Source organism: Mytilus trossulus, chromosome 9 (genome assembly GCF_036588685.1).
Source record: "Mytilus trossulus isolate FHL-02 chromosome 9, PNRI_Mtr1.1.1.hap1, whole genome shotgun sequence".
Taxonomy (NCBI): Eukaryota; Metazoa; Mollusca; class Bivalvia; order Mytilida; family Mytilidae; genus Mytilus; species Mytilus trossulus.
Window position 1 is genome coordinate 58,758,824 of NC_086381.1, and position 27,167 is coordinate 58,785,990.

A 27,167-nucleotide genomic window follows, 5' to 3' on the forward strand; every position below is an offset into this window, starting at 1 on the left:
AGTTGAATGGTGATAGTCCCATGTCTCTACGACTTCCGGTTCTCAAGTTTTGTATTGCATCATATATTTGATGATTAATTGTGACCTTGGTGAACTTTGAAATTGTCTACATTCTTTTTCTATAATGTTGTCCTTCAACTGTAGATCATTTATCATTTAACAGATTTGAGATATCTATTGTCGTTTTAGAGATAATGCAGTTTGAAATTTTGCGAGCGGAGGCATGTATTTCTGAATCATCAAGAGCTTACCACGAAAAATGTTTTAGAAATTGAAGAGGTTGACATAGTTATGTGTTTGACCAAATACCAAAAACATTCCATGGAAAAAAACACCAAAAAATCAATTTGAAATTTTCATGTTTTGCATTGACTTTGTAAGTTTCATAACTTCTATTTATATAGTTGATATTGCATCATTATTTGCACTTTGTCAAATGGGGTCATCTGATATATCAAATTGAAGGTCTTAATAAACTCTACTTAAAAAATGAAAATTTTAAACCCCCTTTTCATCCCAGGGGGAAGGGTGGGGTCATTTAGTGCAAACATTCAAATTTCTCAGATGGTAAGGTTGTCGCATATCAAATGAAAGAACATAAAGCGTACATTTCAAATTTCAAATTGACGTCCCCCAAAATTGGTTGGATGGGGTCATTGAGTGCAAAAAATAATTTTTCTTTTACGATAAGGTTGTTGTATATCAAATGAAAGGTCATGATGTATACATTTGAAATATCAAATTCCCAACCTCCAAAAATTGGTTGGATGAGGTTATTAAGTGCAACAATCAAACTTTTTAAAACATGGCGTTGTCGCATATCAAATGAAAGCTCATCTACCCTGTGTTACATATATCATACTTCCGATCTAAAAAATGTAGGCGGATGAGGTCATTAAGTGTAAAAAGCGAAAAGTTACAGAAGGTATTCTTGTCGTATATCGAACGAAAGGTCGTACAAAGAACATTACGAAAACATCACTTTTACAGGAAAGACCTTTCAATTGTTTTACAAACAATTGAGATACTAGTTAAGGTCTTTCCCCTACGTGAGGAAAGACCTTATTGTTTTTCTAATGTTTTTTTTTTAAGGTCTTTCCCCTACATGGGAAAGACCTTATTGTTTTTCTAATGTTTTTTTTTCTTTTTTTTCTTCCAGCATTTTTTTGGCACGCCCTCCTACCGCTTCTATTGGAGTTATCAATCCCAAAATTGAACCATCGATAGACCTCAACATGAACTTTTACCAGATGAACTTTTGTAGGATTTCACCTGCCCCTTAAGAAGTTATCTCCCTTTTATTAATTTTTTTCAACATGGTCCCCCCAAAATGTGTTTAAAGATATCATGACTTTATTTGGACAATAGGTAGATCTCACAATGATGTATTACCATATGAGGCTGCATAGGATTTCATCATCTACTTTGAGAGTTATATCCCCTTGAAGCAATTTCTTTTATTTGCATTTTTTTCAAAAAGTATCAGAGATAGAATTTAATTGAAAATGACAGCATGTATTAGAACAGAAGGCAATGTTTATAAACATAAACAATTAATTTGTTACTAACCCTTATAAGGAGTTATTTCCCTTTAAAAATTAAAAAAAATAATTCAAAAATTTTATTTCGAGAACCGGAAGTTATAGAGACTTTGAACCTTCACCAATAATCTCAAATTCATATGACCTTTAATATGCACTCAAGGTCAAAGTTCACCGAGTGCAAAAAAAAAATACGCTGCAATTTGAAGCTTACATATTAGGAAAACGATAAGACTTTGCTGCATACATACAGCGTATAAAATGTTCTTCTCGACGAGCTCTACATTTTATACATAAACTCAAAAATGTCCGACCGTCTGTTCAAAAGTTACAACGGGATGATTCTTAAAAGTAAAGTATTGTGTGTATATCTTTTTAAATGTAACAGATATCAACCTACTATAAACTGCAAAGATGATCAGTAATTCAAGACCTTCAATTTGAGGTCAATGTCAGGTCATGATGAAATTTCACCTTGACCTTCACATTATACTATGACCTTGACCTTGTGACATTTGAAAGGTCAAGTGGTCTTGAGTTGAATGGTGATAGTCCCATGTCTCTACGACTTCCGGTTCTCAAGTTTTGTATTGCATCATATATTTGATGATTAATTGTGACCTTGGTGAACTTTGAAATTGTCCACATTCTTTTTCTATAATGTTGTCCTTCAACTGTAGATCATTTATCATTTAACAGATTTGAGATATCTATTGTCGTTTTAGAGATAATGCAGTTTGAAGTTTTGCGAGCGGAGGCATGTATTTCTGAATCATCAAGAGCTTACCACGAAAAATGTTTTAGAAATTGAAGAGGTGGACATAGTTATGTGTTTGACCAAATACCAAAAACATTCCATGGAAAAAAACACCAAAAAATCAATTTGAAATTTTCATGTTTTGCATTGACTTTGCAAGTTTCATAACTTCTATTTATATAGTTGATATTGCATCATTATTTGCACTTTGTCAAATGGGGTCATCTGATATATCAAATTGAAGGTCTTAATAAACTCTACTTAAAAAATGAAAATTTTAACCCCCCTTTTCATCCCAGGGGGAAGGGTGGGGTCATTTAGTGCAAACATTCAAATTTCTCAAATGGTAAGGTTGTCGCATATCAAATGAAAGAACATAAAGCGTACATTTCAAATTTCAAATTGACGTCCCCCAAAAATTGGTTGGATGGGGTCATTGAGTGCAAAAAATAAATTTTCTTTTACGATAGGGTTGTTGTATATCAAATGAAAGGTCATAATGTATACATTTGAAATATCAAATTCCCAACCTCCAAAAATTGGTTGGATGAGGTTATTAAGTGCAACAATCAAACTTTTTAAAACATGGCGTTGTCGCATATCAAATGAAAGCTCATCTACCCTGTGTTACATATATCATACTTCCGATCTAAAAAATGTAGGCGGATGAGGTCATTAAGTGTAAAAAGCGAAAAGTTACAGAAGGTATGCTTGTCGTATATCGAACGAAAGGTCGTACAAAGAACATTACGAAAACATCACTTTTACAGGAAAGACCTTTCAATTGTTTTACAAACAATTGAGATACTAGTCTTTTTCTTTTTTTTCTTTTTTTTCTTCCAACATTTGTTTCACAAGGCCTTATCCCCTTTCTGTTGAAGTTGTCAAGACCAAATATGGATCATTGATAGACCTCATCATGAACTTTTACCAGATGAACTTTTGTAGGATTTCATCATCCCCTTTAGAAGTTATCTCCCTTTTATTGATTTTTTTCCACATGGCCCCCCTTAAATGTTTTAAAAGATATCATGACCTTATTTGGACAAAAGTTAGATCTCATCATGATGTGTTACCATATGAGGCTGCTAAGGATTTCATCAGTCCCTATGAGAGTTACGTCCCCTTGAAGCAATTTCTTTCTTTTACATTTTTCTCAAAAAGTATTCAAGATAGAATCGATTTGAAAACAGCAACATGTACAAGACCAAATGGCAATGATAATAAACATATACAATCATTTTGTTGTTAACCCTTATAAGGAGTTATTTCCCTTGAAAAAAATAAACACAATTTTTGAAAAATTGTATCTCGAGAACCGGAAGTCGTAAAGACTTGGGACCTACACCAATAATCTTAAGTTCATGTGAACTTTAATTTGCACCCAAGGTCAAAGGTCACCAAGTGCAAAAAAATATTACGCTGCAATTTCAAGCTTGCATATTAAGAAAACGATAAGAGTTTGCTGCATACTCACAGTGTATAAAATGTTCCTCTCGACGAGCTCTACATTTTATACACTGAGCTCAAAAGATTCCGACTGTCTGTTCAAAAGTTACGACGGGATGATTCTTAAAAGTATAGTATTGGGTGTATATCTTTTTAAAGGTAACAGATATCAACCTACTATAAACTGCAAAGATGATCAGTAGTTCAAGACTTTCAATTTGAGGTCAATGTCAGGTCATGATGAAATTTCACCGTGACCTTCACATTATACTATGACCTTGACCTTGTGACATTTGAAAGGTCAAGTGGTCCTGAGTTGAATGGTGATAGTCCCATGTCTCTACGACTTCCGGTTCTCAAGTTTTGTATTGCATCATATATTTGATGATTAATTGTGACCTTGGTGAACTTTGAAATTGTCCACATTCTTTTTCTATAATGTTGTGCTTCAACTGTAGATCATTTATCATTTAACAGATTTGAGATATCTATTGTCGTTTTAGAGATAATTCAGTTTGAAGTTTTGCGAGCGGAGGCATGTATTTCTGAATCATCAAGAGCTTACCACGAAAAATGTTTTAGAAATTGAAGAGGTTGACATAGTTATGTGTTTGACCAAATACCAAAAACATTCCATGGAAAAAAACACCAAAAAATCAATTTGAAATTTTCATGTTTTGCATTGACTTTGTAAGTTTCATAACTTCTATTTATATAGTTGATATTGCATCATTATTTGTACTTTGTCAAATGGGGTCATCTGATATATCAAATTGAAGGTCTTAATAAACTCTACTTAAAAGATGAAAATTTTAAACCCCCTTTTCATCCCAGGGGGAAGGGTGGGGTCATTTAGTGCAAACATTCAAATTTCTCAGATGGTAAGGTTGTCGCATATCAAATGAAAGAACATAAAGCGCACATTTCAAATTTCAAATCGACGTCCCCCAAAAATTGGTTGGATGGGGTCATTGAGTGCAAAAAAAATAATTTCTTTTACAATAGGGTTGTTGTATATCAAATGAAAGGTCATGATGTATACATTTGAAATATCAAATTCCCAACCTCCAAAAATTGGTTGGATGAGGTTATTAAGTGCAAAAATCAAACTTTTTAAAACATGGCGTTGTCGCATATCAAATGAAAGCTCATCTACCCTGTGTTACATATATCATACTTCCGATCTAAAAAATGTAGGCGGATGAGGTCATTAAGTGTAAAAAGCGAAAAGTTACAGAAGGTATGCTTGTCGTATATCGAACGAAAGGTCGTACAAAGAACATTACGAAAACATCACTTTTACAGGAAAGACCTTTCAATTGTTTTACAAACAATTGAGATACTAGTTTTTTAAGGTCTTTCCCCTACGTGAGGAAAGACCTTATTGTTTTTCTAATGTTTTTTTTTCTTTTTCTTTTTTTTCTTTTTTTTCTTCCAACATTTGTTTGACAAGGCCTCATCCCCTTTCTGTTGAAGTTATCAAGACCAAATATGGATCATTGATAGACCTCATCATGAACTTTTACCAGATGAACTTTTGTAGGATTTCATCATCCCCTTTAGAAGTTATCTCCCTTTTATTGATTTTTTTCAACATGGCCCCCCTTAAATGTTTTAAAAGATATCATGACCTTATTTGGACAAAAGTTAGATCTCATCATGATGTGTTACCATATGAGGCTGCTAAGGATTTCATCATTCCCTATGAGAGTTACGTCCCCTTGAAGCAATTTCTTTCTTTTACATTTTTCTCAAAAAGTATTCAAGATAGAATCTATTTGAAAACGGCAACATGTACAAGACCAAATGGCAATGATAATTAACATATACAATCATTTTGTTGTTAACCCTTATAAGGAGTTATTTCCCTTGAAAAAATATACACAATTTTTGAAAAATTGTATCTCGAGAACCGGAAGTCGTAAAGACTTGGGACCTACACCAATAATCTTAAGTTCATGTGACCTTTAATTTGCACCCAAGGTCAAAGGTCACCAAGTGCAAAAAAAAATTACGCTGCAATTTCAAGCTTGCATATTAAGAAAACGATAAGAGTTTACTGCATACTTACAGTGTATAAAATGTTCCTCTCGACGAGCTCTACATTTTATACACTGAGCTCAAAAGATTCCGACTGTCTGTTCAAAAGGTACGACGGGATGATTCTTAAAAATATAGTATTGTGTGTATATCTTTTTAAAGGTAACAGATATCAACCTACTATAAACTGCAAAGATGATCAGTAGTTCAAGACCTTCAATTTGAGGTCAATGTCAGGTCATGATGAAATTTCACCTTGACCTTCACATTATACTATGACTTTGACCTTGTGACATTTGAAAGGTCAGGTGGTCCTGAGTTGAATGGTGATAGTCCCATGTCTCTACGACTTCCGGTTCTCAAGTTTTGTATTGCATCATATATTTGATGATAAATTGTGACCTTGGTGAACTTTGAAATTGTCCACATTCTTTTTCTATAATGTTGTCCTTCAACTGTAGATCATTTATCATTTAACAGATTTGAGATATCTATTGTCGTTTTAGAGATAATGCAGTTTGAAGTTTTGCGAGCGGAGGCATGTATTTCTGAATCATCAAGAGCTTACCACTTAAAATGTTTTAGAAATTGAAGAGGTTGACATAGTTATATGTTTGACCAAATACCAGAAACATTCCATGGAATAAAACACCAAAAAATCAATTTGAAATTTTCAAGTTTTGCATTGACTTTGTCAGTTTCATAACTTCTATTTATATCGTTGATATTGCATCATTATTTGCACTTTGTCAAATGGGGTCATCTGATATATCAAATTGAAGGTCTTTATAAACTCTACTTAAAAATGAAAATTTTAAACCTCCTTTTCATCCCAGGGGGACGGGTGGGGTCATTTAGTGCATTCAAATTTCTCAGATGGTAAGGTTGTCGCATATCAAATGAAAGAACATAAAGCGTACATTTCAAATTGACGTCTCCCAAAAATGGGTTGGATGGGGTCATTGAGTGCAAAAAATAAATGTTCTTTTAAGGTAGGGTTGTTGTATATCAAATGAAAGGTCATGATGTGTACATTTGAAATATCAAATTCCCGACCTCCATAAATTAGTTGGATAGGGTAATTAAGTGCGAAAATCAAACTTTATAGAATATGGTGTTGTCGCATATCAAATGAAAGCTCATCTACTCTGTTCCATATATCATAATTCCGATCTCACAAATGTAGGCGGATGAGGTCATTAAGTGTAAAAAGCGAAAAGCTTCAGAAGGTATGCTTGTCGTATATCAAACGAAAGGTCGTACAAATTACAATACGAAAACTTCACTTTTACAGGAAAGACCTTTCAATTGTTTTACAAACAATTGAGATACTAGTTAAGGTCTTTCCTCTCCGTGAGGAAAGACCTTATTGTTTTTCTAATGTTTTTTTTTCTTTTTTTTCTTCCAGCATTTGTTTGGCTCGCCCTCCTACCGCTCCTATAGGAGTTATCAATACCAAAATTAAACCATCAATAGACCTCAACATGAACTTTTACCAGATGAACTTTTGTAGGATTTCACCTTCCCCTTAAGAAGTTATCTCCCTTTTGTTGATTTTTTTCAACATGGTCCCCCCAAAATGTGTTAAAAGATATCACGACTTTATTTGGACAAAAGGTAGATCTCATCATAATGTATTACCATATGAGGCTGCATAGGATTTCATCATCTACTTTGAGAGTTATATCCCCTTGAATCAATTTCTTTTATTTGCATTTTTTTCAAAAAGTATTAGAGATAGAATTTAATTGAAAATGACAGCATGTATTAGAACAGATGGCAATGTTTATAAACATAAACAATTTATTTGTTATTAACCCTTATAAGGAGTTATTTCCCTTTAGAAATTAAAAATATATTTTCAAAAATTTATATTCGAGAACCGGAAGTCATAGAGACTTGTAACCTTCACCAATAATCTTAAATTCATATGACCTTTAATATGCACCCAAGGTCAAAGGTCACCGAGTGCAAACAAAAATTACGCTGCAATTTCAAGCTTACATATTAGGAAAACGATAAGACTTTGCTGCATACATACAGCGTATGAAATGTTCTTCTCGACAAGCTCTACATTTTATACAATAAGCCCAAAAATGTCCGACCGTCTGTTCAAAAGTTACAACGGGATGATTCTTAAAAGTATAGTATTGTGTGAATATCTTTTTAAAGGTAACAGATATCAACCTACTATAAACTGCAAAGATGATCAGTAGTTCGAGACCTTCAATTTGAGGTCAATGTCAGGTCATGATGAAATTTCACCTTGACCTTCACAGTATACTATGAACTTGACCTTGTGATAGTTGAAAGGTTAAGTGGTCCTGAGTTGAATGGTGCTAGTCCCATGTTTCTACGACTTCCGGTTCTTAAGTTTAGTATTGCATCATATATTTGATGATAAATTGTGACCTTTATGAACTTTGAAATTGTCCCAATTCTTTTTCTATAATGTTGTTGTTCAACTGTATATCGTTTATCATTTAACATATTTGAAATATCTATAGTCCTTTTAGAGATAATGCAGTTTGAAGTTTTGCGAGCGGAGGCATGTATTTCTGAATCATCAAGAGTTTACCACTTAAAATGTCTTAGAAATTGAAGAGGTTGACATAGTTATATGTTTGACCAAATACCAAAAACATTCCATGGAAAAAAACACCAAAAAATCAATTTGAAATTTTCAAGTTTTGCATTGACTTTGTCAGTTTCATAACTTCTATTTATATAGTTGATATTGCATCATTATTTGCACTTTGTCAAATGGGTCATCTGATATATCAAATTGAAGGTCTCAATAAACTCTACTTAAAAATGAAAATTTTAAACCTCCTTTTCATCCCAGGGGGACGGGTGGGGTCATTTAGTGCAAACATTCAAATTTCTCAGATGGTAAGGTTGTTGCATATCAAATGAAAGAACATAAAGCGTACATTTCAAATTTCAAATTGACGTCTCCAAAAAATTGGTTGGATGGGGTCATTGAGTGCAAAAAATAAATTTTCTTTTAAGGTAGGGTTGTTGTATATCAAATGAAAGGTCATGATGTGTACATTTGATATATCAAATTCCCGACCTCCAAAAATTAGTTGGATAGGGTTATTAAGTGCAAAAATCAAACTTTTTAGAACATGGTGTTGTCGCATATCAAAAGAAAGCTCATCTACTCTGTTCCATGTATCATAATTCCGATCTCAAAAATGTAGGCGGATGAGGTCATTAAGTGTAAAAAGCGAAAAGTTTCAGAAGGTATGCTGTCTTATATCAAACGAAAGGTCGTACAAATTACAATACGAAAACATCACTTTTACAGGAAAGACCTTTCAATTGTTTTACAAACAATTGAGATACTAGTTCTTTTTCTTTTTCTTTTTTTTCTTCCAACATTTGTTTGACAAGGCCTCCTCCCCTTTCTGTTGAAGTTATCAAGACCAAATATGGACCATCGATAGACCTCATCATGAACTTTTACAAGATGAACTTTTGTAGGATTTCATCATCCCCTTTAGAAGTTATCTCCCTTTTATTGATTTTTTTCAACATGGCCCCCCTTAAATGTTTTAAAAGATATCATGACCTTATTTGGACAATAGCTAGATCTTATCATGATATGTTACCATATGAGGCTGCTAAGGATTTCATCATCCCTTATGAGAGTTATGTCCCCTTGAAGCAATTTCTTTCTTTTACATTTTTAGCAAAAAGTATTCAAGACAGAATCGATTTGAAAACGGTAACATGTACAAGAACAGATGGCAATGTTATTGAACATATACAATCATTTTGTTATTAACCCTTATAAGGAGTTATTCCCCTTGAAAAATTGTGAACAGTTTTAGAATTTTTTTATTTTCAGAACCGGAAGTCGTAGAGACTTGGGACCTGCACCAATAATCTGTAATTCATGTGACCTTGAATATGCACCCAAGGTCAAAGGTCACTGAGTGCAAAAAAAATTACGCTGCAATTTCAAGCTTACATATTAGGAAAACGATAAGACTTTGCTGCATACATACAGCGTATAAAATGTTCCTCTCGACGAGCTCTACATTTTATATTATTAACCGAAAAATGTCCGACTGTCTGTTCAAAAGTTACAACGGGATGATTCTTAAAAATCTAGTATTTTGTGTATATCTTTTTTAAGGTAACAGATATCAACCTACTATATACTGCAAAGATGATCAGTAATTCAAGACCTTCAATTTGAGGTCAATGTTACGTCATGATGCAATTTCACCTTGACCTTCACATTATACTATGACCTTGACATTGTGATCTCTGAAAGGTCAAGTGGTCCCGAGTTAAATGGTGATAGTCCCATGTCTCTATGACTTCCGGTTCTCAAGTTTGGTATTGCATCATATATTTGATGATTAATTGTGACCTTGGTGAACTTTGAAATTGTCCCAATTCTTTTTCTATAATGTTGTCCTTCAACTGTAGATCATTTATCATTTAACAGATTTGAGATCTCTATTGTCGTTATAGAGATACTGCAGTTTAAAGTTTTGCGAGCGGAGGCATGTATTTCTGAATCAACAAGAGCTTACCACTTAAAATGTTTAAGAAATTGAAGAGGTTGACATAGTTATATGTTTGACCAAATACCAAAAACATTCCATGGAAAAATACACCAAAAAAACATTTTGAAATTTTCAAGTTTTGCATTGACTTTGTAAGTTTCATAACTTCTATTTATATAGTTGATATTGCATCATTATTTGTACTTTGTCAAATGGGGTCATCTGATATATCAAATTGAAGGTCTAAATAAACTCTACCTAAAAATGAAAATTTTGAACCCCCTTTTCATCCCAGTGGGCAGGGTGGGTTCATTTAGTGCAAACATTCAAATTTCTCAGATGGTAAGGTTGTCGCATATCAAATGAAAGAACATAAAGCGTACATTTCAAATTTCAAATTGACGTCTCCCAAAAATGGGTTGGATGGGGTCATTGAGTGCAAAATATAAATTTTCTTTAAAGATAGGGTTGTTGTATATCAAATGAAAGGTCATGATGTGTACATTTAAAATATCAAATTCCCGACCTCAAAAAATTAGTTGGATAGGGTTATTAAGTGCAAAAATCAAACTTTCTAGAAAATGGCGTTGTCGCATATCAAATGAAAGCTCATCTACTCTGTATTACATATATCATACTTCCGATCTCAAAACTGTAGGCGGATGAGGTCATTAAGTGTTAAAAGCGAAAAGTTTGAAAAGGTATGCTTGTCGTATATCAAACGAAAGGTCGTACAAAGTACATAACGAAAACATCACTTTTACAGGAAAGACCTTTCAATTGTTTTACAAACAATTGAGATACTAGTTTCTTTTTCTTTTTTTTCTTTTTTTTCTTCCAACATTTGTTTGACAAGGCCTCATCCCCTTTCTGTTGAAGTTATCAAAACCAAATATGGATCATTGATAGACCTCATCATGAACTTTTACCAGATGAACTTTTGTAGGATTTCATCATCCCCTTTAGAAGTTATCTCCCTTTTATTGATTTTTTTCAACATGGCCCCCCTTAAATGTTTTAAAAGATATCATGACCTTATTTGGACAAAAGTTAGATCTCATCATGATGTGTTACCATATGAGGCTGCTAAGGATTTCATCATTCCCTATGAGAGTTACGTCCCCTTGAAGCAATTTCTTTCTTTTACATTTTTATCAAAAAGTATTCAAGATAGATTCGATTTGAAAACGGCAACATGTACAAGACCAAATGGCAATGATAATAAACATATACAATCATTTAGTTGTTAACCCTTATAAGGAGATATTTCCCTTGAAAAAATATACACAATTTTTGAAAAATTGTATCTCGAGAACCGGAAGTCGTAAAGACTTGGGACCTACACCAATAATCTTAAGTTCATGTGACCTTTAATTTGCACCCAAGGTCAAAGGTCACCAAGTGCAAAAAAAAATTACGCTGCAATTTCAAGCTTGCATATTAGGAAAACGATAAGAGTTTGCTGCATACTTACAGTGTATAAAATGTTCCTCTCGACAAGCTCTACATTTTTTACACTGAGCTCAAAAGATTCCGACTGTCTGTTCAAAAGTTACGACGGGATGATTCTTAAAAGTATAGTATTGTGTGTATATCTTTTTAAAGGTAACAGATATCAACCTACTATAAACTGCAAAGATGATCAGTAGTTCAAGACCTTCAATTTGAGGTCAATGTCAGGTCATGATGAAATTTCACCTTGACCTTCACATTATACTATGACCTTGACCTTGTGACATTTGAAAGGTCAAGTGGTCTTGAGTTGAATGGTGATAGTCCCATGTCTCTACGACTTCCGGTTCTCAAGTTTTGTATTGCATCATATATTTGATGATTAATTGTGACCTTGGTGAACTTTGAAATTGTCCACATTCTTTTTCTATAATGTTGTCCTTCAACTGTAGATCATTTATCATTTAACAGATTTGAGATATCTATTGTCGTTTTAGAGATAATGCAGTTTGAAGTTTTGCGAGCGGAGGCATGTATTTCTGAATCAACAACAGCTTACCACTTAAAATGTTTTACAAATTGAAGAGGTTGACATAGTTATATGTTTGACCAAATACCAAAAACATTCCATGGAAAAAAACACCAAAAAATCAATTTGAAATTTTTATGTTTTCCATTGAATTTATAAGTTTCATAACTTCTATTTATATAGTTGATATTGCATCATTTTTGGCACTTTGTCAAATGGGGTCATCTGATATATCAAATTGACGGTCTCAATAAACTCTACTTAAAAATGAAAATTTTAAACCCCCTTTTCATCCCAGGGGGACGGGTGGGGTCATTTAGTGCAAAAATTCTAATTTCTCAGATGGTAAGGTTGTCGCATATCAAATGAAAGAACATAAAGCGTACAGTTCAAATTTCAAATTGACGTCCCCCAAAAATTGGTTGAATGGGGTCATTGAGTGCAAAAAATAAATTTTCTTTTACGATAGGGTTGTTGCATATCAAATGAAAGGTCATGATGTGTACATTTGAAATATCAAATTCCCGACTTCCAAAAATTGGTTGGATGGGGTTATTAAGTGCAAAAATCAAACTTTTTAGAACATGGCGTTGTCGCATATCAAATGAAAGCTCATCCACCCTGTGTTACATATATCATACTTCCGATCTAAAAAATGTAGGCGGATGAGGTCATTAAGTGTAAAAAGCTAAAAGTTTCAAAAGGTATGCTTGTCGTATATCAAACGAAAGGTCGTACAAAGAACATTACGAAAACATCACTTTTACAAATGTTTTAAAAGATATCATGACCTTATTTGGACAATAGCTAGATCTAATCATGATATGTTACCATATGAGGCTGCTAAGGATTTCATCATCCCTTATGAGAGTTATGTCCCCTTGAAGCAATTTCTTTCTTTTACATTTTTAGCAAAAAGTATTCAAGACAGAATCGATTTGAAAACGGTAACATGTACAAGAACAGATGGCAATGTTATTGAACATATACAATCATTTTGTTATTAACCCTTATAAGGAGTTATTCCCCTTGAAAAATTGTAAACAGTTTTAGAATTTTTTTATTTTCAGAACCGGAAGTCGTAGAGACTTGGGACCTGCACCAATAATCTGTAATTCATGTGACCTTGAATATGCACCCAAGGTCAAAGGTCACTGAGTGCAAAAAAAAATTACGCTGCAATTTCAAGCTTACATATTAGGAAAACGATAAGACTTTGCTGCATACAAACAGCGTATAAAATGTTCCTCTCCACGAGCTCTACATTTTATATTATTAACCGAAAAATGTCCGACCGTCTGTTCAAAAGTTACAACGGGATGATTCTTAAAAATCTAGTATTTTGTGTATATCTTTTTTAAGGTAACAGATATCAACCTACTATATACTGCAAAGATGATCAGTAATTCAAGACCTTCAATTTGAGGTCAATGTTACGTCATGATGCAATTTCACCTTGACCTTCACATTATACTATGACCTTGACATTGTGATCTCTGAAAGGTCAAGTGGTCCTGAGTTGAATGGTGATAGTCCCATGTCTCTATGACTTCCGGTTCTCAAGTTTGGTATTGCATCATATATTTGATGATTAATTGTGACCTTGGTGAACTTTGAAATTGTCCCAATTCTTTTTCTATAATGTTGTCCTTCAACTGTAGATCATTTATCATTTAACAGATTTGAGATATCTATTGTCGTTATAGAGATACTGCAGTTTAAAGTTTTGCGAGCGGAGGCATGTATTTCTGAATCAACAAGAGCTTACCACTTAAAATGTTTAAGAAATTGAAGAGGTTGACATAGTTATATGTTTGACCAAATACCAAAAACATTCCATGGAAAAATACACCAAAAAATCATTTTGAAATTTTCAAGTTTTGCATTGACTTTGTAAGTTTCATAACTTCTATTTATATAGTTGATATTGCATCATTATTTGTACTTTGTCAAATGGGGTCATCTGATATATCAAATTGAAGGTCTAAATAAACTCTACCTAAAAATGAAAATTTTGAACCCCTTTTTCATCCCAGTGGGCAGGGTGGGTTCATTTAGTGCAAACATTCAAATTTCTCAGATGGTAAGGTTGTCGCATATCAAATGAAAGAACATAAAGCGTACATTTCAAATTTCAAATTGACGTCTCCCAAAAATGGGTTGGATGGGGTCATTGAGTGCAAAATATAAATTTTCTTTAAAGATAGGGTTGTTGTATATCAAATGAAAGGTCATGATGTGTACATTTAAAATATCAAATTCCCGACCTCAAAAAATTAGTTGGATAGGGTTATTAAGTGCAAAAATCAAACTTTCTAGAAAATGGCGTTGTCGCATATCAAATGAAAGCTCATCTACTCTGTATTACATATATCATACTTCCGATCTCAAAACTGTAGGCGGATGAGGTCATTAAGTGTTAAAAGCGAAAAGTTTGAAAAGGTATGCTTGTCGTATATCAAACGAAAGGTCGTACAAAGTACATAACGAAAACATCACTTTTACAGGAAAGACCTTTCAATTGTTTTACAAACAATTGAGATACTAGTTAAGGTCTTTCCCCTACATGGGAAAGACCTTATTGTTTTTCTAATGTTTTTTTTTCTTTTTTTTCTTCCAGCATTTTTTTGGCACGCCCTCCTACCGCTTCTATTGGAGTTATCAATCCCAAAATTGAACCATCGATAGACCTCAACATGAACTTTTACCAGATGAACTTTTGTAGGATTTCACCTGCCCCTTAAGAAGTTATCTCCCTTTTATTAATTTTTTTCAACATGGTCCCCCCAAAATGTGTTTAAAGATATCATGACTTTATTTGGACAATAGGTAGATCTCACAATGATGTATTACCATATGAGGCTGCATAGGATTTCATCATCTACTTTGAGAGTTATATCCCCTTGAAACAATTTCTTTCCTTTGCTCATTTCTCAAAAAATGTTAGAGATAGAATCGATTTGAAAACGGCAACATGTACAGGAACAGATGGCAATGTTAATGAACATATACAATCATTTTGTTATTAACCCTTATAAGGAGTTATTCCCCTTGAAAAATTGTATACAATTTTAGAAAAAATCTATTGCAAGAACTGGAAGTCGTAGAGACTTGGGACCTTCACCAATAATCTTTAATTCATGTGACCTTCAATATGCACCAAAGGTCAAAGGTCACAGAGTGCAAAAAAAAATTACGCTGCAATTTCAAGCTTACATATTAGGAAAACGATAAGACTTTGCTGCCTACATACAGCGTATAAAATGTTCCTCTCGACGAACTATACAATTTATATAATAAGCCCAAAAATGTCCGACCGTCTGTTCAAAAGTTACAACGGGATGATTATTAAAAGTATAGTATTTTGTGTATATCTTTTTAAAGGTAACAGATATCAACCTACTATAAACTTAAAAGATGATCAGTAGTTCAAGACCTTCAATTTGAGGTCAATGTCAGGTCATGATGAAATTTCACCTTGACCTTCACATTATACTATGACCTTGACCTTGTGATATTTAAAAGGTCAAGTGGTCCTGAGTTGAATGGTGGTAGTCCCATGTCTTTACGACTTCCGGTTCTCAAGTTTTGTATTGCATCATATATTTGATGATTAATTGTGACCTTAGTGAACTTTAAAATTGTCTTAATTCTTTTTCTATTATGTTGTCCTTCAACTGTAGATCATTTATCATTTAACAGATTTGAGATATCTATTGTCGTTTTAGAGATAATGCGGTTTTAAGTTTTGCGAGCGGAGGCATGTATTTCTGAATCATCAAGAGCTTACCACTTAAAATGTTTAAGAAATTGAAGAGGTTGACATAGTTATATGTTTGACAAAATACCAAAAACATTCCATTTAAAAAAACACTAAAAAATTCAATTTGAAATTTTCATGTTTTGCATTGACTTTGTAAGTTTCATAATTTCTATTTATATAGTTGATATTGCATCATTATTTGCACTTTGTCAAATGGGGTCATCTGATATATCAAATTGAAGGTCTTAATAAACTCTACTTAAAAATGAAAATTTGAAACCCTCTTTTCATCCAAGGGAGACGGGTGGGGTCATTTAGTGCAAACATTCAAATTTTTCAGATGGTAAGGTTGTCGCATATCAAATGAAAGAACATAAAGCGAACATTTCAAATTTCAAATTGACGTCTCCCAAAAATGAGTTGGATGGGGTCATTGAGTGCAAAAAATAAATGTTCTTTTAAGGTAGGGTTGTTGTATATCAAATGAAAGGTCATGATGTGTACATTTCAAATAGCAAATTCCTGACCTTCAAAAATTAGTAAGATAGGGTTATTGAGTGCAAAAATCAAACTTTCTAGAATATGGCGTTGTCGCATATCAAATGAAAGCTCATCTACTCTATGTTACATATATAATAATTCCGATCTCAAAAATGTAGGCGGATGAGGTCATTAAGTGATAAAAGTAAAAAGTTTCAGAAGGTATGCTTGTCGTATATCAAACGAAAGGTCGTACAAAGTACATTATGAAAGCATCACTTTTACAGGAAAGACCTTTCAATTGTTTTACAAACAATTGAGATACTAGTTTTTTTTTTTTTTTTTTTTTTTTCATCCAGCATTTGTTTGACATGGCCTCCCCTCGTTTCTATTGGAGTTATCAAAACCAAATATGGACCATCGGTAGACCTCATTATGAAGTATTTCCAGATGAGGCTGTGTAGGATTTCATCATCCCCTTTAGAAGTTATCTCCCTTTTATTGATTTTTTTCAACATGGCCCCCCCTCGTTGTTTTTAAAGATATCATGATCTTATTTGGACAATAGGTACATCTCATCATGATGTATTACCATATGAGGCTGCATAGAATTTCATTATCCCGTTTGAGAGTTATTTCCCCTTGAAACAATTTCTTTCCTTTGCTCATTTCTCAAAAAATGTTAGAGATAGAATCGATTTGAAAACGGCAACATGTACAGGAACAGATGGCAATGTTAATGAACATATACAATCATTTTGTTATTAACCCTTATAAGGAGTTATTCCCCTTGAAAAATTGTATACAATTTTAGAAAAAATCTATTTCAAGAACTGGAAGTCGTAGAGACTTGGGACCTTCACCAATAATCTTTAATTAATGTGACCTTCAATATGCACCCAAGGTCAAAGGTCACAGAGTGCAAAAAAAAATTACGCTGCAATGTCAAGCTTACATATTAGGAAAACGATAAGACTTTGCTGCCTACATACAGCGTATAAAGTGTTCCTCTCGACGAACTCTACATTTTATATGATAAACCCAAAAATGTCCGACCGTCTGTTCAAAAGTTACAACGGGATGATTATTAAAAGTATAGTATTTTGTGTATATCTTTTTAAAGGTAACAGATATCAACCTACTATAAACTGAAAAGATGATCAGTAATTCAAGACCTTCAATTTGAGGTCAATGTCAGGTCATGATGAAATTTCACCTTGACCTTCACATTATACTATGACCTTGACCTTGTGATATTTGAAAGGTCAAGTGGTCTTGAGTTGAATGGTGATAGTCCGATGTCTCTACGACTTCCGGTTCTCAAGTTTGGTATTGCATCATATATTTGATGATTAATTGTGACCTTGGTGAACATTGAAATTGTCCCAATTCTTTTTCTATGATGTTGTCCTTCAACTGTAGATCATTTATCATTTAACAGATTTGAGATATCTATTGTCGTTTTAGAGATAATGCAGTTTGAAGTTTTGCGAGCGGAGGCATGTATTTCTGAATCATCAAGAGCTTACCACTTAAAATGTTTTAGAAATTAAAGAGGTTGACATAGTTATATGTTTGACCAAATACCAGAAACATTCCATGGAAAAAAACACCAAAAAATCAATTTGAAATTTTCAAGTTTTGCATTGACTTTGTCAGTTTCATAACTTCTATTTATATCGTTGATATTGCATCATTATTTGCACTTTGTCAAATGGGGTCATCTGAATTATCAAATTGAAGGTCTTAATAAACTCTACTTAAAAATGAAAATTTTAAACCTCCTTTTCATCCCAGGGGGACGGGTGGGGTCATTTAGTGCAAACATTCAAATTTCTCAGATGGTAAGGTTGTCGCATATCAAATGAAAGAACATAAAGCGTACATTTCAAATTTCAAATTGACGTCTCCCAAAAATGGGTTGGATGGGGTCATTGAGTGCAAAAAATAAATATTCTTTTAAGGTAGGGTTGTTGTATATCAAATGAAAGGTCATGATGTGTACATTTGAAATATCAAATTCCCGACCTCCATAGATTAGTTGGATAGGGAAATTAAGTGCGAAAATCAAACTTTATAGAATATGGTGTTGTCGCATATCAAATGGAAGCTCATCTACTCTGTTCCATATATCATAATTCCGATCTCACAAATGTAGGCGGATGAGGTCATTAAGTGTAAAAAGCGAAAAGCTTCAGAAGGTATGCTTGTCGTATATCAAACGAAAGGTCGTACAAAGTACAATACGAAAACATCACTTTTACAGGAAAGACCTTTCAATTGTTTTACAAACAATTGAGATACTAGTTTTGATAATTATTATTAGTTGTCTAAATTTTACAGATTTTTTTTTGTTAAAATTTTTTTAACGTACTTTAATAACCCCTTATCAAGACTCAAAGCAGCATCATTGCCGAACCCATAAGGCAGCAACCAACTGATTTTCGGGGGAGGGGGCTATTATAGTTGAGTATAAAACATAAAGACAAGGGGGTGGGGTGGTGAGCTATGAATTTTGTTTTGGAAACAAAAATGTTTCCAGTTTTTGGCCCTGGAAACAAAATTGTTTGTTTCACCCTCTGCTGCCACTATATATAATGCTAAAATTGATTTCGACTTGTCACCAAAATTTGTCCTGAAAAAAATCAATAGCCCACGCCCCCCTCCCCCTCCACAAAAATTTAGTAAATAGTTGCTGCCTAATTCATTTGAAAAGGTCTTCCCGAATCGACTTGACGTACATAGAAATATTTGCCACTGGTCTTTACTCAAAAAACGATTCACGCATAAATGCATGACTAAGCATGACTAAAAAAAGTGTGAGGAAAATGATATGTTTGTCTAGTATCTGAGATCCGTTAAATAACACGTAAAATAAATTAAAAAAAACGTTACCCTATTCCTTTACCAAATACTCCTTGGAGAAGAAATACCATTTAAAACGAACAGAAAAGATAAAAATGTAGTTATCCCTAATATCTCAATCCTTTTTTTTCGGCTGTAAGCACGCTGCTGCAGCTAACGTTTTCTAATGCGTTATCGAGACATCTCTAGTATATTCAAACTACTGCAAATTATAAAAATGGCTTTCATAAAGTAGCAACCACTTAACTTAAAAAAAGGGGGAGGGTTAATTTTTTTTTATCTGTGTCAGATTTTTTTTTCGCGCGTACGTTTTTATCCCTTTTTTTCGGTGCTGGTGATCAAATACTTTTTTTTCAATATTTAACACTATAATGTATGGGGAAACTCTTGATTCAGAATAATTTTTTTTTCATCTGTATGACCATTTTTTTTTTTTTATCAAATTGGGGATCGGAATATTTCCATTTCCATCCCCCAACCCCATTTTGAAGTCATTGGTTGTTTCCTACCGCTAGAAAAATTTTCCAAAAATTTTGAATTCAGTTCTACGTAATGAACATTTAAATGACATATAGTTTACAAGTTGGAACACATCTTATGTACAGGTAGCTAAACAAGGTGTATAGATGTGAACAAATGTAATGTGAAACCAGTGTACACTACACTAAACTAATTGTGAACATGTTTACTCTACACGGCGTTTGGTGTGAACACGGCCTAAGACTACAGTTGGTATATACATATTTCAGCTTAGTCAATATAGAATGTATTTAATGCATCATGTATGACCAATGTCAAATATTAAGGTTATCTTAAATATAAATGACCACTATTCTTCTTTCGTTTTTGTGATTATGTAATACATTGATGAGACTCTTGTATTCGGAACGCGCGTCTGGCGTAAATACAAAAATTAATCATGGTATCTATGATGAGTTTATTTACAACAACTGGGTCGTTGCCACTGCTGGTGGAGTTTTAATTCCCAGAGAGTATCATAAGCCCAGTAGTCAGCACTTCTTCGCTGGCATGGATTATTATTGGTATGGTTATATTTATAAATTAATTAACTGTTAACAAATCTTTTGAATTTTTGAAATACTAAGGCTTTTCTACATTAGGAATATATTTCCTAAGCTGTATTTGGCAAAACTTTTTGGACTTTTTGTCCTTAATGATCTTCGACAACTTCTTCTTTATTTGGCCTTTTTAAATTGTATGGATTCGAGCATAAACTGATGAATCTTTTGTAGACGAAACCCGCGTCTAACGTAAATACAAAATTCAATCCTGGTATCTATGAAGAGTTTATAAGTCAATTTTTTCTCTTATTCTTTCACGATTTATCTTTTTCCTGACCTGTTGATATTTTTTTTATTTAATCAAAGAATGGTTCTTTTGATTGTAGGACTTCATGTTACTAAATTTATTTTGATGACTGATTAGAGGGGTTCCATTCAGTTTTGAGAGAGGACGCGGGCTTAATAGATTTTGTAACGTTTCTGTGTGTGTTACATTTTAATGTTGTGTCGTTGTTCTCTTATATTTAATGCGTTTCCCTCAGTTTGAGTTTGTTACCCCGATTTTGTTTTTGTCCATGGATTTATGAGTTTTGAACAGCGGTATACTACTGTTGCCTTTTTTTAGTTACGTTTGTTGAAAATATGTGATTCTGACACGGCACAGTGAAAATTAATCACTCTCACATGTTTTTTTTTCAATTAAAGCTTTATATCAGCAACTTTTCCCTTCTGAATATTGTCTTATTTACCTTCTTTGAAACAAGTCGTGCATCATATAAAAATAAGATGATATGGTATATTTGTGAATAAGAAGACCCTCCAAAAAATTCATAATGATATAATGTTTTTAAATAGTCACCATTAATTCATGGTATTATGCAATCTATAAAGGCACTAGTAGTAGTACCGCTGTTCAACACGACAGAAATACATAACAAAATCAAGGTAGCAAACCAAAAAAACAAAACAAACCCAAAGCAACTTTGTAAATTAGGACTCAACAAGGATAGGGAATCGACTACTAAGACCCACAATTGGCAATCCATAATATATAATCAATAGGCAAATCCTCCCCAGCATATTTCAGTCGAAGGTGTATACATTTAGAGTATTGACGGGCGGGGTCGTTTTTGTCACAAAACATTTTGACATAAATGTTATTAAATTAAAAATAATTGTTACATACGGACTTTCAAAAAAAAAGAAAGTACAAAAATGCATTAAACAAATGGATTTGTAGTAAAAGTGCAATATATTGTTAAAACATCCTTTAGTGCATTTTATTTAAAATAGAAACACAAAAACATGTAATTTTGATCACATTAATGTTTTGTTGTAGGGACAAAAAATTCTCCAAACATAACTGGCTTCCTTAAAAGAATGGCGGAAGCCTTAAACATACATATACAGTGGTGTGAGCCATGTTATCGAGATGAAGAAAATCAAAAAGCAGTATCGTGGTGTAGCGATTGCATCGAATATCTGTGTGTCGAGTGCGCGAAATTTCATCGCAAAGGGAAAATAACGGCGAACCACAAGACAATCCCCATTCTTGAAGCTGAAAAAGTTGATTCGTCGATTTTAGACATTCCTGAAACTTGCCATATCCACGAGGATCAGAACTTTCATACTTTTGTGTACAACATGACACAATCTGTTGCGCTTTTTGTCTACGGGAGTTGCATAGCTCATGTAAAGATGTCAGGTCAATTGAAAAGGCATCAAAGGGCGTGAGGACGGGAACTTCGATAGAGGATTTAAAACGACGAACGTCAAATTTTTCGCTTGTAATAGGCAGGATAGTCGAGGCCTACCAGAACAATTTGAAGTTATTAACTGTCCAGAAAGACGGATGTAAAGAAAAGTTAATAAATATTCGAAAGGAACTTGTCGGATTCTTAGAGGAACTGGAACAGGTAATCGATAAAAAAGGAGATGCTCTTGAAAAAGAATGCAAAGACAAAATTGAACAGAATATTAAAGATCTGACAACAAGAAAGAATAAATCAGAGTCCTGGCAAACTGCTATTAAAACGCTTGTAGATCATGCTTCAGAAACTAGAATCCTCGCAGCCGTTAAGACGCTTGATCGTTTACAAGGCAAAGAAGAATCTTTTTTAGATAACTTTCAGGAGAATTTAACAGAATACGAAATTCGGTCGTCTTCATTTGACTTCACAGGGAAGATTAAACCAATTTTAACTAAAATATCTGCAATAAAAATTGAAAAGATAAAAACTAGAGTTCAAGAACCACTAGATAATCAGCAAGTTCAACCTTATCATTTTCAACAAGGAAAAGTCCGTCTTTATCAGAAGATCAGTTGCTCTCAGCATAAAATGACAAGAATTTACTCTGCTTGTTTCACTTTAGATAATCGCATCGTATTTTCAGGCCACTTTTTGCTAAATATTTATGACATTGCCAGCGCTAGTGTCCAATCAATACAAATGAAATATTGCCCTCTAGACATAACTTGTGATTTGAAAAATGATACTTATGCATCTTTTCCCGCCGTAGGCCTCTGCAAATTTAATAAAGAGAACTTCACAGAGGACACTTGGTTTACCCAGACAAGCGGCTGTTTCAATTGTGTCAAGGTGACAAATGACAAGATTTATTCAAATATCAACTCACGGGAAGTTGTTGTCTTCAATGAAGATCAAAGAATCGTTAAGTCTTTGAAAACTAAAATTAAGCTGGAATTCATGTGTCTGGCAGACCATAATGGAATATTTATTTCTGATGGCAAATCAATCAAACATTTGACTGAAAGTGGCGCAATTAGTCGTACTCCTTACACTCTGAAGAGAGACAATGAGATTACAGGACTAGATGCTGATCAGCAAGGGCAATTGTAATTATGTGTTTCCAACAAAGAAGTAGGTTCCATTGTGCGAATAAACACGATAACAGGATACAAGGAACCAGTATTAGAATATATTGTAACTCCTAAGAATATTGCTTTCCATCCGACTAAAAATACTTTTCTAGTTATCACTGATCATGGAAAGGAATGTTCCGTCTATGAAGTCACAAAGTAATATGAACTTAAAACTTGTTCCGGTATAGAACCGTCGCTTGCGATGCCGTGACCTTTTTGTAAAGCTTACTATAAGGTATAGGTGTTGTTTATTGTTGAAGGCAGTACAGTGAATTGTAAGCAATTAAATTACTGAAATCTATTTCATTTTGGAATCTAGTAGGAAGCGTATAAGTCTAAAACAAAACAGAACTGATATTCATCAAATAGAACCATGTGTTCGTACTGATGTAAAAAAAAGTGGTATTATCCTACTGGTAAATAGCTCTGCAAATGCAACTGAACATTTTAATCACATGCTAAGGCAATATTAAGCTTCTCAATTTTCAAATGTGGTGTATGCCACACTGCTATTTATCCAATGGAACTTTAGTGATGAAATAGGTGGTTCAAGTGTCTTGATTATTTTTGTATTTTAGTGACATGTCAAGGTAAATATGTTGTAAAATATTTATGACAACGGAAAATTAAAATAAAAAAAATACTGAACTCCGAGGAAAGTTCAAACCGGATAGTCCCTAATCAAATGGCAAAATAATAAAGCTCAAACACGTGCACATCAAACGAATGGATAACAACTGTCATATTCATGACGTTGTACATGCATTTTATTATGTAGAAAATGGTGGATTGAACCTGTTTTTTTTAGCTAGCTAAACCTCTCACTTGTACGGCAGTCGCATCAAATACCATAAATTGGCAACGACGCATGAACAAAAATAATTAAGACACAAAAGGTAAAAACAAAGCAGTAACGTAGCAGCCAACACTGTGCCATAATCATAATCACTAACAAAACACAGAAACATGTAACGAAGTATATAAGTAAAAATTAAAGACATGAAAAGAGCACAATTAATTGTAGTCGAGTACCACCTTGAGCTTGTCAAAGCCAGTAAGACGTAAATATTAGCTTATCGGGTCATCCGTATTCGGTAGAAATAATTCGACGAGCGACTCAAGCTGTGACAAAAACAGAATGATTGAGTATAAAGATATACATCGATATAACAAAAAAGTTAAATCACAAAAATACTTTACTCCTACGAAAACTAAAAACTGAATATCCCATATCAAATGGCAAAATCAAAAGCCCAAACACATCAAACAAATGGTTACAACTGTCATATTCCTGACTTGGTATCGACATTTTCTTCTGTAGAAAATGGTAGATTGAACCTTGTTGTAGGGAAAACGGTAGTATTTAATTTTCCCAGCATTAGGTTGGCCTTTTGTGTACCCAAGACAGGTGAAGGAAGTCAAATTAGGAGCGCTGTGATTGGATGTAAGGGTACAATATATTTTTTTATTTATCTATGAATAACTGCAGTGTGTAAATTTATAATGTAAATGTTAATACCTATTGAAATATTTTCTAGAGAATTATTCGAAAAGGCTTCCAAAATTTCATAAATTTGGTGCAAAATGACGGTGGGCATGGATAACATAAACCAGCTCCGTTGGAAATTGGTCATGATACTATTTGGCTTCAATTTTTAGAATACAGTAATAAAGTTCTAACACCCCACATAACTGTTTTATCCAGGTTTTTATTATAAAAACTGGTAAATTAAATTTAGAAAATGTTAGTATTGTCGCCTATGGCAGAATAAATACTACCGTTTCCCCTATACTCAAGATAACAAGGGAAATCAAAATCAATCAGACTTCAGTCATATTATACTATTTTGAAGCATTTGATAAGAACATTTGATTTTTATCACAAAGAATAGAAATTTTTATCTGAGAACAGTAATGTGTTGAGAAAAGTGCTGAGTCATCATAATAAGTCAAATTGATGAGTACTGATATAAAACTTTATTCTAGGGTGCCAATATTAACTATATTGTATAAACTGCACCAAACTATTGTTCTTTTGTATTTGTTTTCACCTTTCGCAAAGATTAATTCAATTCAAAAACCCAGAATTCAAGTCGCGACAAATATGTTTAACTGAAATATTTGCCTTTTTTGCTGTGTAATTCCCTAAATGTTTCAATTTGGTATTTCCCTTGACACAATCTATTAAAATTGGATACTGACTGGTTAGGTTTGTACTGTATATATAGTAAGGCAGTATTTGGTCGTACTAGAAACATTTTCACTGTTAGAATTGCTCATCTAAGAAAAAAAGAGGCCCACTTGAGGCTAAATTTAGATAGAATGTATACTCTCCTGTGTAAAGAATTGCTCACATTGTTGGCAATTCATGCAGCAGATATTTCAATAGTGCTTCATTTTGTAGTTTCTATCTTTTATTATATCAGGCACATATAATTTGTCATTTTGTACTGTTTGAAAGGACTTTTGTTGGAATTTAATACTCCCAAGGGACATAATTCAGCTTTTTCATAGATTAATACAGGCAACAAAGGCAACTTTACAGCTGAGTATTTGGCAGATTTAATGTTTTAAGTGTATAATATCCTTGTTTTTATCATCTCAAGACAAAATAAATAATTTTCTAACCAGCTCTAAAATTTTAACAACAACATGGCATATACTAAAGCATGGACTGGAGATTAGTATGACAAATCTTGAATTTGTGCTTATGTTGTAAACTTTGGATAAAATATATACAAATTGAATGAAACTGTCATTTTTATCTGTTTAAATGGAAATGTTTATTATTCTTTTTAGATAAGATAAGATATAGATGGATACAGGTTGTTTGTTAAGCCTTATCTGAAAGAAGTAGAGAAAGAGGTAAATCAGCATTTAGGGGTGGGACATACAATTATCCATGATTCTTTAAGCAATGGGGACGACATACAAGTATTAGTTATAGTCAAGGTTTCCACAATAACCCAGTATTGCATTGATGGTGTCATAAGAATTCTTTATAGCTTTGTGTCGCAGTATAGGGAAAACGGTAGTATTTAATTTTCCCAGCATTAGGTTGGCCTTTTGTGTACCCAAGATAGGTGAAGGAAGTCAAATTAGGAGCGCTGTGATTGGATGTAAGGGTACAATATATTTTTTTATTTATCTATGAATAACTGCAGTGTGTAAATTTATAATGTAAATTTTAAAACCTATTGAAATATTTTCTAGAGAATTATTCGAAAAGGCTTCCAAAATTCATAAATTTGGTGCAAAATGACGGTGGGCATGGATAACATAAACCAGCTCCGTTGGAAATTGGTCATGATACTATTTGGCTTCAATTTTTAGAATACAGTAATAAAGTTCTAACACCACACATAACTGTTTTATCCAGGTTTTTATTATAAAAACTGGTAAATTTAGAAAGTGTTAGTATTGTCGCCTATGGCAGAATAAATACTACCGTTTCCCCTGTATATCTGGCTAAGCTAAACCTCTCACGTGTATGACAGTCACATCAAACTCCATTATATTGACAACGATGCGTGAACAACACATTTAAAACAAATAAATTTGTAAACCACCAACTAAATCCAAAAAAAGCACTGATCTTTCGAATAAATGTGTAGGTCTATATACTTTTAATAAATTGAAACATAAAATAATCTCATAAAGAATACATGGCATCGGTGCACATATTTCAAAAGAGTCAATTTCGAAACTTTGAGATTTGAAATATTGTTTCAAAATTCCATTTTTAAAAGTAATACAAGATCACTTAAATATAAAAAAAAAAGTGAAAACAATGTTAATGCAATTTTAGTATCACAAAGCTTCATCTTTTAAAATATATTTGAAACTTGCATTGAAAATT

General features: G+C 33.2%; 1 protein-coding gene across 1 annotated transcript in view; it reads left to right on the forward strand.

The window, feature by feature from the left end:
* LOC134684800 (uncharacterized) overlaps positions 1 to 23,285 on the forward strand; it is a 43,166-nt gene extending 19,881 nt beyond the window's left edge. Inside the window, exon 5 of the mRNA XM_063544110.1 lies at positions 22,269 to 23,285. Coding sequence (XP_063400180.1) covers positions 22,269 to 23,285 — 1,017 coding nt within the window. The remainder of the gene's footprint in view (positions 1 to 22,268) is intronic.
* The last annotated feature ends 3,882 nt before the right edge of the window (positions 23,286 to 27,167 follow it).